The sequence below is a fragment of the Trachemys scripta genome, chromosome 9, assembly GCF_013100865.1.
Source record: "Trachemys scripta elegans isolate TJP31775 chromosome 9, CAS_Tse_1.0, whole genome shotgun sequence".
NCBI classification, from domain to species: domain Eukaryota; kingdom Metazoa; phylum Chordata; order Testudines; family Emydidae; genus Trachemys; species Trachemys scripta.
Window position 1 is genome coordinate 21,711,575 of NC_048306.1, and position 13,608 is coordinate 21,725,182.

The following is a 13,608-nucleotide window of genomic DNA, read 5'->3' on the forward strand; positions in this document are numbered from 1 at the left end:
TGCCAGCATATATCTGGAGTTACACCTCATTAAAATGATTGGAATTGCTCCTGATTTACACTACAGTAGGCGAGATCAGAATCTGGCCCCACAGTCTTCAGTCAGGTAAAGCTCCCATTGACACCAATTTCTAGGACTTCATGTGCTGGACGCTAGAGCATGGCTATCAGCTGTTATCAGCAAAGCAGAGCCATCTTCTCAGCATCCCTTCCCAATTTCCATCACGATCACTGCACAGACAGCACCCGCACACACACCGGGCAGCGTTGTAGGAGCACCGAGCTAAAGCTGAAGAGAAAGGCTAAGTAGGGCTTGGGTGAACCATCTGATGAAAAATCAGGCCTTGTTCAACCAAGGGCCATTTACATTTTTCAAATGTTGACTCTAAAGTTAACCTTCAACACCAGATCAGCTGGAGAATCCTGAGGGCTAAATTCACTGCTGACATACGCAGACACAACTCCATTGACTTCCCCAGAACTGCATATACTTAAATCAGCTGTGAATTGGGCCCTGAATGTTTCTTATTTTAGGATCAGCAGCTTGTCTATAGTCCCAATATACCCTCCCTTTGTGAGTCCTAGGAGTATATGAATATTGAAGTAACTAAGATCTAGATTCACATGGGGGACTTGAGGATTGCAACAACCAGCACTATAATACTTATATTTTAAATGCCTTTCTGCCTTGTAGCATTCGCAGCCTCGAGTTAGGCGACAGGCTTTTCACCAATGCATGGAAAGAATTAGGCCCCTAGAAAAGGGACTCTCAGAAGCTAGCACACTGAGCCGGGGGCTAGCCAGTAGGAAATGTCAAGGAGAGGTTTGGGGCCTAATCCCTGCCGCTCAAAGGGAGCTGGGTACTTAACTCTATACTGGAATGAGGTGCCTCTCTCTCCCCATGACTCTCAGTTATGAAACCTCTCGTGGAGTTAGGCACCTAAGCCAGGTCAGCCCTTTCTCATGAAAAATGGAGGAGACGGTAGCAGTGCCTCCCTTCTATCCTCCCCGCAAGTGCCCTAACCACTACGCTATTCGGTAGTCTAAGGTGGGTCTTATTCTCTCCTGTTGATGCTGTTCCACTTTATATGAAATACTTAAATAATCATTGGGGCAGCGTGCATGAGAATAACTGTATAGCCCAGTAGTTAGGGTGCCCCCATGAAGGTGGGAGACCAGGGTTTAAATCCCTGATCTAATCCAGGCAGAGTAGGGATTCAAACCTGGATTTTCCACAACCTGGGTAAGTGCTTTAACCACTGGGCTATTCAGTATAAGGGAGGGGTAGTAGCACCACCACCATGATGATGATGAATTAGGTGTGCTCTGAGCATGCCTGTTGGATCAGGACCTGCAGCAGAGGAACACCCACTTTGTGAATTCCACCAGGGCATAGGTGTGAGTTAAGTGCTGTCCAGCTTGGCGGTGTCAGGACTTAGGCTGGGTCTACACTACCCGCCTGAATCGGCGGGTAGAAATCGACCTCTCGGGGATCGATTTATCGCGTCCCGTTGGGACGCGACAATCAATCCCCAAATCGACGCTCTTACTCCACCAGCGGAGGTGGGAGTAAGCGCCGTCGACGGGAAGCCACAGAGGTCGATTTTGCCGCCGTCCCTACAGCGGGGTAAGTCGGCTGCGATACGTCGAATTCAGCTACGCTATTCGCGTAGCTGAATTTGCGTATCTTAAATCGACCCCCCCCCCTGTAGTGTAGATGTAGCCTCAGGTTGGTTTTGCACATTCCCTCCAGCAGAAAACGAGGGGACTTTACTGATAGAAACTTATGCACCTAGGGACTTTAGGCACCTACAGGGTTAGGCGACAGCTGAGTGATGGTTTTGTGAATGCCAGTGACACCTAAATGTTGGACTTAGATGCTTAAAAGGGGCAGTTAGGCATCTACGTTCCCCTTGTGAACCTGGTGCTAAATGGCTCCATAGTAGATCTTTTCAAACATTAACAGTTAAGGAAGGTGTCACTATGCCTATTTCACACATGGGGAAACTGAGGCATAGAGAAGTTCAATGGTATGACCAAGAGCACAGAGGAAGACTGTGTCAGAGCCAGGAGCAGAAGTCAAGAGTTCTGTTTTCTTAACCACCTCTCAGACTGCTAGACCAAGTTTCTTTCTGAAAGTGGTTTGAAGTTTGGCTGGCACTGGGTTCACCTCCATCACATACTCCATCTGGATTTCAGATCAGAGAAAAATGAACCTACTGGCTTTCCTCCTGCCTCATATTTTCTTGTACGCTTTTGACCCAGGCCCGTTTCAAAGACTGTTTTGCCATATACTGACCCTATAATATTACTTACTTGCATTATGGTACCATCTAGCTGCCCTTGCTGAGATCAGAAAGCTGGTGTGCTATGTGCTATACAAATATATAGTGAAAAAAAGTCGATGCCCTGAAGAACTTACAATCTAAGTAGACAAGAAATAGAAGCACACAGAGATGACGTGATCTGCATATGGTTAGACAGCAGGTCAATGGTAGAGCCAGCAATAGAAATTAGGTCTCCTGATTTACTATCTAATGCCCTATCTACTAGACTGCAACTACCTCTCAGAAAGCACCATCTCCTTTGACTGACAGGCATATCTGCCATTAGAGTACTTGGATGAATTGTTGGGGTGGGGGCTGAGGAGATGATGGGTGTGTCTAAATAAGAATGAATTTATCACCCATGGTGATGGTGGTGGAATGGAAACTGTTATTCCATCATTCCTAGGTGCAGGTCATCTTGGCTTTCCATTCACACATGAACAGTAAGTGTCTTGAAACTGATCTGTTCTTAATCTAGGTTTATTTATAATTGGCATTTCTTATACATGAGTCACTGTAACTCATCACATATAATGGATTTACGGCTAAAGACGCATCTGATGACCTTGTACCCCTCTCCCCCGATAATTGTCTTCTAATGCAATAACAAGCCTGCATGTCAATCTCAGAGATTTTTTTAAAAATAAATAACAATGAATCAATCAATAAAGCCACAAAGCAAATCATCTGCATTCTCTGCTTTAACTGCTAGTCAAAATTTAAGAACCAACTATAATAGCATCATTTCCACTTATACTCTTTATCTACCAAGTTATGGCCTAATCCTTCCCTCATTTGCACCAATGCAACCCCAGCAAAGTCAATGGGGAGGCACTAGTGAAACTGAGTGTAGCAGTTGGCCCTACATTTCTCCCTCTCTCCCCCCGATCCTCCTAGGTTTTGTCTGGGAAAAACTATTAAAGGACGGAGTTCTCTCCCTCCTACCAGTTTACCCCAGCATAACTCCATTGACTTCAAAGGAATTTCTCCTAATCTAAACTGGTGTAAGAGAGAAGAGAATCCATGACTTGTTGCATCAATGTGAGAGTCCTCTTGCTAAAAATGTGTTTTAATGATTCCATATAGGGTAGGATTTACAAAAGTGCTCAGCTTTGGCCTAGTTCAACAACTCCCAGATGAGCACGTAGCAAACCACAGTAACCTATAAGATCTGGTGGATGCACTATCCCTCAGCTTCCCTTCCCCAGCTCATCCCCCTGTGATCATTCACTATGCCGTGATCACAATTAGGCCCCAGTTCAGGAAGGTACATATTCAATGTCTAACTTTAAGCACGTAAGTAGTTCCATTTACTTCAATTCAGCATGCATGATTAATCACTGAATCAGCGCTTTAGACTTTAACACCTCTGGGACATGGACTATTTCTATTATTATTTGTGTTAAATGTCTGTATAGAACCATACACACTTACGGAGTTTAATACATAAGTAATAATAATACTATATTTATGAAGAAAATGAAATCATCACCAGGGTTTTACCTGCCTTGTTAGCCCCGTCACTCCCCCGTGCCCCTTTTTTTAGCACTCCTTTCTCTTCTTGCCCCCTGATTAAGTACAAAGCACACAACCAGCATAGAGATTAGGAGTGTGATTCCAATCTCACTTACACCAGCGTAACTCCATTGATGTTACTCCAGATTTACACCAGTAAAAATGAGATCAGAACCAGGCCCTAGATTTCCTTTGGAGCATCCATTAACGTTCCTTCACTGAATCAATTTAGGCCCCTCCCTCAAATACGCGTGAATAGGCTCTCTTCTCTCATAGGGTATGTCTACAGAGCAGCTGGAAGGTGTGATTTCCAGCTCAGGTGGATGTATATGCCCTAGCTCTGTTCAAGCTAACATCTAAAAATAGAAGTATGGCCACAGCAGCATGGGTGGTGGCTTGGGCTGGCTGCTTGACTCCATACCCAGGGGTTGGGCAGGATTGTACTGGGGCAGCTAGCTCAAATCCCCGCTGCCACACGGCTATTTTTAGGGAACTAGCTCAAGCAGAGCTTGTGCGTGCCTATCTATCTGAGCTGGGAGTAACACCTCCCAGCAGCTGTGCAGACAGTCTCATAAAGACAAAATGCATCCTTCTGCCCCTCTGTCTAACCCAGGTTACCCCAATGTCCTGCAATTTACTCCCAAACATACCTGTCCTGTACAAAGGGCTTGAGGTGAGCCACGTCCTCTAGAGCATTCTGGAGGCCATGTGGAATTTACACCTACATATACACCGTTTATAGAGATGGCTCATTTACTAGCACCTAAACATGGCATCTCTGTGTTAGTTGCAGCCCAAGCCTGATATGAATCATTCACCTCTGCCTCTTGTGCTGGAATCTATTGGAGCCCATCACTGCCCAATGCATACTGTACCTCCCAATCCAGGACCGAGGCCTGCCACTGAGCTATCTTGTCAATGTTCTCCAGTCTCCGTTTCCGCTCATTGATTTGCTGAGTCACATTCCTCATGACTGCGAGTGCAGCAGCCACGTACCTGTAGTCACTAGAAAACACAAAAGGGAGCCCATGGAATTACACCTGACACACAAGGGAAATGTACAAGGGTTCATCATTATTAACAGCATCTATTAACAGCATCTTGCCGCGCCTGTTAGGAAAGGGGAATAACAGCAATTTGCCCCTTGTTATTATTCTTGATATGTCTCCTTCTCTGCTGGTCGCTTTTTGGCTTGTCAACCCCTCCCTCCCTCCTCTCCCCCTCCAAACAACATTAACTTGTTTCAAACTGAGACTGTGAAATGCTAATAAAATTAATGGGCCAACTCCTCAGCTGCTGTACGTCAGGGTAACTTCATTGACTTACATGGAGTTACACTGAACTTGTTCTTAAAAAATGCGTTAGGATGCACAGCCACATTCCGGGGCTGTCTGAACATTCCTAACGCTACTACTCTGCAGGCAGATGTTGGGAGACCTCGTACTGTGGAGCCTTGGGTTGTTTCATTCAAATGAAAGTTGGAAAATATTTCCATGTTAATGTTCCTTTATAAAATTAGTTTCCTTATTACAGTGATTTATAATAAATGTATCTGATGCCCAGACCAAACTTCTGGATGTGTGATTCTCAAGTTATCTGGGACAGACCTGGCCAGTTTCATAGTCATATTATGTATGTGAGCAATTCCCTCTCTATGTGTGCATGTACATCTAGCTACCACGTACATTTGTAGATAAAGTCACACACATTTATAGTCCCAAATCAGACTTGCTCATGCCTCCCTGATCATACCAGTGTTTCCGGCAGAAGCAAAGTCAGGGCAAAGTATTTCTGGATTGTAACAATCTCCTTCCAGAGCTTGTTTTTGCAAGGGTTGGCTTCAGAGCTTCTCTGGCCCCAGCATCTGACTATCCTTGCCTTTGAATAATGGAAGGAAGGAGGTGTTCCCTGGGTCCCCAGACAAAACATGTGTCACTATAAAACGTCAGTCTATAACACACTATATCAGGTTTGAATACAGAGGTAACTGCCCTGGCCAGCAAAGAATACACAAGTCATTGATCTTACAACCCTTAAGTCATAAGGCTGGATCACAATCAGTTCAGCTGTGTTAGAAATACCCTTTCTGGCCAGAAAGGGTATTTCTACACTGCAGCTTGGAGAGACTCAAGTTAGTGGGGCTTGAGCTAGTGTGCTAAAAATAGTAGTGGGTTTTTGGGAGGTCTGGCGCGGCGCGGCGCTTTGGGGGGGTGTTTGGCTGGCCCGGCGCGGTGCTCTGGGGGCTTGGGCGGCCCAGCGTGGCACTCCGAGGGTTCGGGCAGCCCGGCGAGGCGCTTGGGGGGGGCAGGCGGGGGTTTGGACGGCCTGGCGAGGTGCTCGGGCGAGGCGCTCGGGGGTGTTTGGCAGCCCAGCGAGGCGCTCGGGGGGGTTCAACAGTCTGGCGAGGTGCTCGGGGGTGGTTCGGCGGCCCGGCGTTCCAGGGGTTTTGGGTGACCCGGCGCTCGGGCAGGGGTTTGGGAGGCCTGGCGTGGCAATGGGGGCGGGGGTTTCGGCGGCCCAGCCCAGCGCGGCGCGGTGCTGGAGGGCGGAGGGGGGGGGGTCAGCAGGGTGGCGCTCTTCTTTTTTGCCTGGGACGGCAAAAAAGTTAGAGCCGGCCCTGCGTGTGAGTGTAATAACAGACCAAAAATAGCCTCCCGTCAGGGCAGCAAGGATGATGATCAGTCTTTTTAAAAAGTGATGCTGAAATCAATGCTATTGATTTCCACCTTGTGCCTCATTTTCCATTCCAGGAGACCTTAATGTTCATTTCTATTGGGAAGACAGACTAGGCCAGCTGATATAATGTTGCCATAATTTATGATTAACTTAAGGGTTGATATTGACTTCTAACTAATGAGAAAAATGGAGCTCTCATGCAGCGGCTAAGGAAATGGCTCTGCTGGTTACTGCTCACGATTCTGTCAGTGACATTTAGAACAGGGGATTAACCCTTTGTATTCTAGTAGATTTTTATAGCCTGATTCTCCAGAATATACAGGAAATACCTCTCAGGAGCAGAGTTGCTCATTATAGACCCAAGTTGACTTCAGACTCCCACACGCATCTGGTATTATCCCACTGCTCATTATGTGAAAGAACTAGCATATCATTTTGAGTCAACTCCTCTGGTATTTTTGTAATATCCTGCACTTGAAACCTTTGTTGAAGACTATTTTCCAACATCTGGGGACATGTAAGTTTAGAGCTGTGAATACTTCAGTATTGGATACTGAAAACAGCCAATCCACTTCTCTATGTACTTCAGAGCTTCCTTCCTCTACCATGATTTTAGATCCAGAAACTCAGTAAGTTCCCCAAATGGGATATAAATTGGGGAAATATTAAAATAAAATATACAGTATATTTTTATAGTTTTCATAATAAAATATATTTATTATTTTAACATTATTTCAGGTCTTGATGTCCTTATTCAGTTTCTACTTGGTCCTTAGGCAAAACCCTCGCTGAATGAAAAAGAACTCCTACTGTTCCAAAACTTTCCACTCACTGTGTAAATAGTGAGTAAAGGACTCCAGGAATTGGCTCTTAGACTATAAATTAAGGATGATGGCTGAAGAAGACGCTTTCAGGGAGGGGAATGTGTGTGTGGTAGATAGTGACAAGTCTGTTGAGCCAATGCTCTTAAGGGCGTGTGTGTATACGTACTGGGGACACCCTGATAAAATGGCAGCACAATTCAGGGGTGTGGCTTATGCAAATAGGATCAAGTCTACAATTCAAGTAGTTGTACGCATGCAAGTGGGCTGAGTGAGTGTAAGGGTGGCTAATTTCAGTTCAAAGATTAGAAAAGCTCCCCCTCACCCCAATACACACACACACTTAATTCTGGCTCTGATCTGCAGGAGGGGACATTTGGGACTATTCTCACAACAGCATGATATCCCATAGCATAGAAATTAATTTATTTAATTGAGTTGACAGCATTCCCAATGAGCCCACAATAGACACACCTGAAGGGTCAGGCCCTAGTTACTATCTGCATAGCAATGGAAGGAAGTTACACTTTTATAAAAATTATGAAAACTACTCCTAACGCCAAACGTCCAGGAAAAAACCCTGGTTGCCTTTGATTCCAAACCAACTTCTTATTTGCACTGAAACTCCGAATCAGGGAACCTGATGAAATCACTGCACAGTGGCCTTACAATGCCAGTTGCTCACAAGGCAATGTTGAACTTATGACCTTCAGCTATTTAATGAATATTAAACTGGTTTCAATCTTGGGACGCTGAACAGATGTGCCTTTGTGAAAAAATCAGATGAACTGGCCCATAGACAATGAACAATTGAACAGAGCCAAGATTTTAAAACACCCCCAAGCCTGCCTCCACGTGGAGTGGGCTGGTGCCAATGAAGCTGGGCTTTATACTGGTAACGCTAATTTACTAATTCTAATGTTCCATTTGAAGAGGAAACAGCAGGTACATTTTTCATTTCGTACATTAATGAAGCAAGAATCACTGACTGAACTTTCTGGGCTCTGAGCCCATGTCTGCGGTTGAGCTGACAAAGAACCTAGAAGAAAAATGGCAGAAGAAAGCATTTGGCTGGTGGATTAATATTAGGATAGCGTTCAAAATAAAATTAAGGCCGATAAATTGCTCGTCAGATATATTTGGGATGCAATGACTTCCTTTCAATGCTCAGTGAGAATGCAAGTGTGGGCTCTTGCCAAAATGTCATGTGCTAACTTGGGCTGGAATGATCAGGAATTTGGATGCAGGCCCATTGTCCTGGACCTATATATAGTACATCTATAGTGATACAATAAGAGAATGATTTCAGCCAACCAGAGAGGAAAAGATCTAATGGTATCCGCTCACAAATGATGCAAAGATCCTTCCTTACATGGGACCCTGGCTCATTCCGAGTAATTAGTCCCATTACTTCTTGCGTAGTAAAGTCCTACTCAGAGGAAGAGACTAACAATCTGGCCCATGATGAGCATCAATCCACCAGATAATTTTCTTCCTTCAGCTTTGCTCCCACAATCAAATTGGGATTAAACACATTGGGGTATAGATAATAGCTTTAGGATATCTAACAACCTGACCTGTGGGCACAAAAAATTTGATATATTAGATATATTAGAAATTTTAGAGATGTTAGATATTTTAGAAATTAAGGCTATGGCCTGGTCTACACTGAGGGTGTGTGTGTGGGGGGAGATCGATCTAAGATACACAACTTCAGCTACGAGAATAGCGTAGCTGAAGTCGACGTATCTTAGATTGACTTAGAATTACTTACTTCGTGTCCTCGCGGCGCGGGATCGATGGCCGTGGCTCCCCCGTCGACTTTGCTTCCGCCTCTCACCGAGCTGGAGTTCAGCAGTCGACAGGAGAGCAATCAGGGATCGATTTATCGCGTCTACACTACACGCGATAAATCGATCCCCGATAGATCGATTGCTACCCGCCGATCCGGCGGGTAGTGTAGATGTACCCTATGTCTACACTAGCATTTTTGTCAGTAAAACTTTTGTCCATTGGGGTTTGAAAAAAAACAACACACCCTTGATGGACATAAGTTTCACCGACAGAAGGGCCAGTGTGGACAGCACTATGTCGGTAGGAGACGCTCTCCCACCGACATAACTACTGCCGCTCATTGGGAGTGGGTTAATTCTGCCGATGGGAGAGCTCTCTCCCAGTGGCATACAGCAGCTACCCGGGGGACCTTACAGCGGTGCAGCTGCAGTGGTACAGTTGTGCCACTGGAAAGTCTATAGTGTAGCCATAGCCTACATTCTATCTTTGTACTGGTACAGACTGCACCCCCAACTGCGGTCACATCACTCTTTTTCTGTATATGTCAATCCCTTAATAATTATTCATGTTTCGATCTACTTCTCAGGCAATTATTAACCTAAGCACTAACCCCAAAGTGATGGTAATGGAAAACCTGACAATGCAGCAGCAGAGAAATTTCAAACTCCAAAAAGAGAGGGAGACCTGGGTTCTCTACAAGGATCTGATGCAGACCTCTGGTGAGTCATTTAACCCCGCTGTGCCTCTGTATCCCTATTTGAGACCCTTATAACTTGCCTCACAGGGGAGCTGTGAGGCCTAACTGAGTAATATCTCAGAAGGGCTTTAAGACCTTTGAATAAGAGACAATGGGCATTGTCTAGAAACAATGGGCAGCTATTGATAACACCCACCAAGCGTTTGGATGCCTCTTCAAAGCAAACTGAACCAACAAACTTTTTGAGGGTCACCCATATGGCTAGTAATACTTAATGCTTGCAGAGTGGAATTAGGGCTTAGCTCTTGTCATGGCCTACTGTGCAGGTGTGAATTTCACACATATAGCATTTTACACGTTCAAGTGGCCTTCCTTTTGCTAATGCCTGGAAGGAAAGTATTATCCCCATTTTACAGATAGGGAAAGGGAGACACAAAGCAGCTAAGTGAATTGTCCAATAAACAATTGTCCTGTTCTCAGATCACTGACACTATGCTGACTCCCAGTTCCTTGCTAACACACAGCTGTGTCTTTGCAGTACTTAAATACCTAAAAGTATTTTTAAAATTCTCTACCTATCACACTACCCCATATAACTAATGTGCTTTTGATGAACTTGGGTACTTATACCTGGCACCAGGTTCTGATCTCAGTAACACCAGTGTAAATCCAAAGTATCTCCAGTGATGTGGCTCCATATTTACACCAATATAAAAATATTAGATATAAAAAAAATATTAGATATAAAAGACATTAGATATGTCTTCACTAGCAATGTGTGCGTTTAATGTGGCTGTGTAGTCGCAGCACAGCCCTATAAAAAACCACCTCCATGAGGGGACGGCTCCCAGCGCTGATGCACTGTCTACGCTGGCACTTTACAGCGCCGAAACTTGCAGTTCTCAGGGGTGTGTTTTTTTCACACCCCTGAGCGAGAAAGTTGCAGCGCTATAAAGTGGGAGTGTAGACAAGGCCTCTGTCTCAGACGATTGTAGCTTAACCACAGGATGCATTGATTCCCTCAGAACATCACAACATGCATGGTCTACCCGATTATATAATCACATAGTAATTTTAAGAGCCCTCAATGAAAAAGGCATGCTTTAAACTATGTTGAACCCAAAAATGTAATTTACTCTCGGTGTAATCACACTGTACATCTCGCCATTGGTATTAGTACTAATTACCTACGAGGCATCACAGAGTCCTCCTCCCTGAGGCTGCCTCTCCCTACATTAAGTCAGAAGCCTGTTTTTACATCACAAAACAGCAAATGCCATTGTGACCTCACAATGGTTTGGGACTGGAAAGGAGAATAAGACACAAGAGTTGGACCCTGAGTCAGGGTGCTCAGCCTTAGCACAAGCAGAAAGTGAAACTGATACGAGTCATCCAGGTGGGCAGCCATTATTTAAATTTTCCCAGAGAAAAATTCAGTTTTGCAAAAATGGCATTTTTCATCAGAAAATCATTCTGATGAAAAATTCCTGGCCAGCTCTAGTTCAGAGAAACATACAAACTCTTGTGTGCTTCTCACATCCAAACCCAGATTCCCAAACCAGTGACAGACACAACCTGCGACAATCAGACCAGGATCTGATTTCCCCCCAGATGTAGGGAGTTCAGATCCAAGTTACTGGTCTGGCCCATTTCTATCCAAACATGGGACGTGCTCCCATTCCCAGCTGTGATGAGTTCACTGTCCGGAGAGGGAAACAAACCTTTTTGGCTAATGTCTCTTAACCAAGTACATGAATCAATAATTCATCTAGAGTAGTAGGTAGCATCTAAAAGTACAGCTAACTATCGTTACTTCAGGTCTCTGACTACAATGGAGTTCAATTTGGTTCCACTGGGAATAAGTGCTTCAGGCAGGCTTTCTATCTAGTTTGCTGAACCTCTGCCCTGCCTTAATTTTAACAAGTTATCATGAAGTGAAACAGCTGGATGCAAGAAGAGGTAAGAGAGAAAACTCTTTGTTATTTAGTGTGTGTAGATGCCATGTAAAGAAATAGGCTACCAAAAGTCCTCAGTTAGTAAAAGCCATCAAAAACACAAGTACAGTAAAAAAAGGCATCTAATTACCTGTGATCCTGTGCAGTATACTTCAACAGCTCTGCCAGTTGCAAGGGATATTTGCAGATCTTCTGCACTGGTGTCAGAAGGAAACCGTCTATGGCGATGTCAATCATCTGCTGCAACAAACGACATGCTTCGAAGAAATGCTGATACCTGCCATCTTTCATCAGCTTGGACAGCTCCATACATGCATCCAAGTGATTGTTACAGTACTCCGAATAGATCCAGAACCCGTCTTGCTGCGAGAGGTGAGGGTGGGGGGAATGAACACAGAAAGAGACAGAGGGAAGAGAGGAGAGTGCATCAGACAACTGCTTGTCACACTAAAGAATAAATTACAACAAATAAAAGAAAAACACCCCAGCAACAGCAGCAGAAATCTGATGTTGGATTACTAGCATGCAGGCCTTGTCCTGTTCTCTGTGTAGCACTCAATTAGCACTGTGTCTCTGCGGGGAATCCGTTACACTGACACATTGTTGCAGGTACATTTGAGATACAATAGTGTAGTAAGATGATCCCTTAAGAGAGCCATGTGGGAGCTTTCTGTTTCATCTCAAGAGATGGGGTTTTCTTTCTTTAAAATGGCAAAGGTGACACTGAGTCACAGCTCTGGCCTTTGGCAGCACACGCAGCACGGTAATAATGGTAGGTGCAGAGTGCCTTCCAGCAAGTGCTCCCCAAAGTGTTTGACAAATCTTTGAGTTAAGCCTCACCCCACCCACGTGGGATAGGTTTGAATATCCCGTAATCCCAGCTTTACCAATCAAACTCAGGCATGAAGGGGTGAAGGGACTTGCCTACAGTTACACACCAAGACAGTACCAAACACAAGTGCTGGAGCTAGAGGTGCTGCCGCACCCCCTGGCTTGAAGTGGTTTCTATTATATACAGAGTTTACAGTTTGGTTCAATGGCTTTCAGCACCCCCACTATAAAAACTGGTCCAGCACCCCTGGTACCACACCTTGATCACAAGACCACCTCTTCCTCCTTTGCACTAGTCCATCAAGTCTGTTAGTATTAGTATTTAGTTATATTACTTTGCCGAGAGGCCGGCCTAGATTCTGTCAGGGTCTTATTGTGCTGGACATGGTATAAACATATAGTAATAGGAGCAGTCCTGCCTTTAGGAGTTTAAAGGCTATACAGACAGAGGTAGGAGAAAAGGATACATACAAGTACATTGGAAGCTAAGGCACAGAGAGATTAAGAGAACACCCAATATCACAGAGACAGGAACTGAACCCACGTATGCGAGTCACAGTCCTACATCTCAGCCACAAGACCAGCTTTTGATATGCTGCATGCAAGCTGTGGTTGCTATCAAATGATGCACAGGACGGAGACGCTCACTCCTTAAACACACTTGGCCAGTAGTGCAATGCTTATTACATAATTGGGTGGGACCAGAAATCGCATTCCCTTCATGCCGTACATGAAGGGAAAATGTCATTCCGACCCCTGCATGTGATCAGTTTGCTCTCTCTGCCTTTTGTACTACCTGTTTTGCTCCAATTTTACTTCCTTAAACACGACAGGCTTCCTGGATAGAACAAGAACCTGGGAATCAGGAAACGTGGCCCCAGAACCGCCGTGAAGGCACAGAGACTCCAGACAGATGACCCTGTGCTTCCAGGAGCTCAAGGAATGCGGGAGTTCTGAGGAGCCAAACACCTTGCTTCCCTCCATCAGAATAAC

At 44.9% G+C, this 13,608-nt stretch overlaps 1 protein-coding gene across 7 annotated transcripts in view; it reads right to left on the reverse strand.

The window, feature by feature from the left end:
- ARHGEF9 (Cdc42 guanine nucleotide exchange factor 9) overlaps positions 1-13,608 on the reverse strand; it is a 270,682-nt gene that overhangs the window by 44,614 nt on the left and 212,460 nt on the right. For all 7 annotated transcript variants that reach the window (XM_034781031.1, XM_034781030.1, XM_034781037.1 and 4 more), the window contains 2 exons: positions 11,915-12,147; positions 4,717-4,846 (listed from right to left, as the gene is read on the reverse strand). In XM_034781031.1, coding sequence (XP_034636922.1) covers positions 4,717-4,846; positions 11,915-12,147 — 363 coding nt within the window. The remainder of the gene's footprint in view (positions 1-4,716; positions 4,847-11,914; positions 12,148-13,608) is intronic.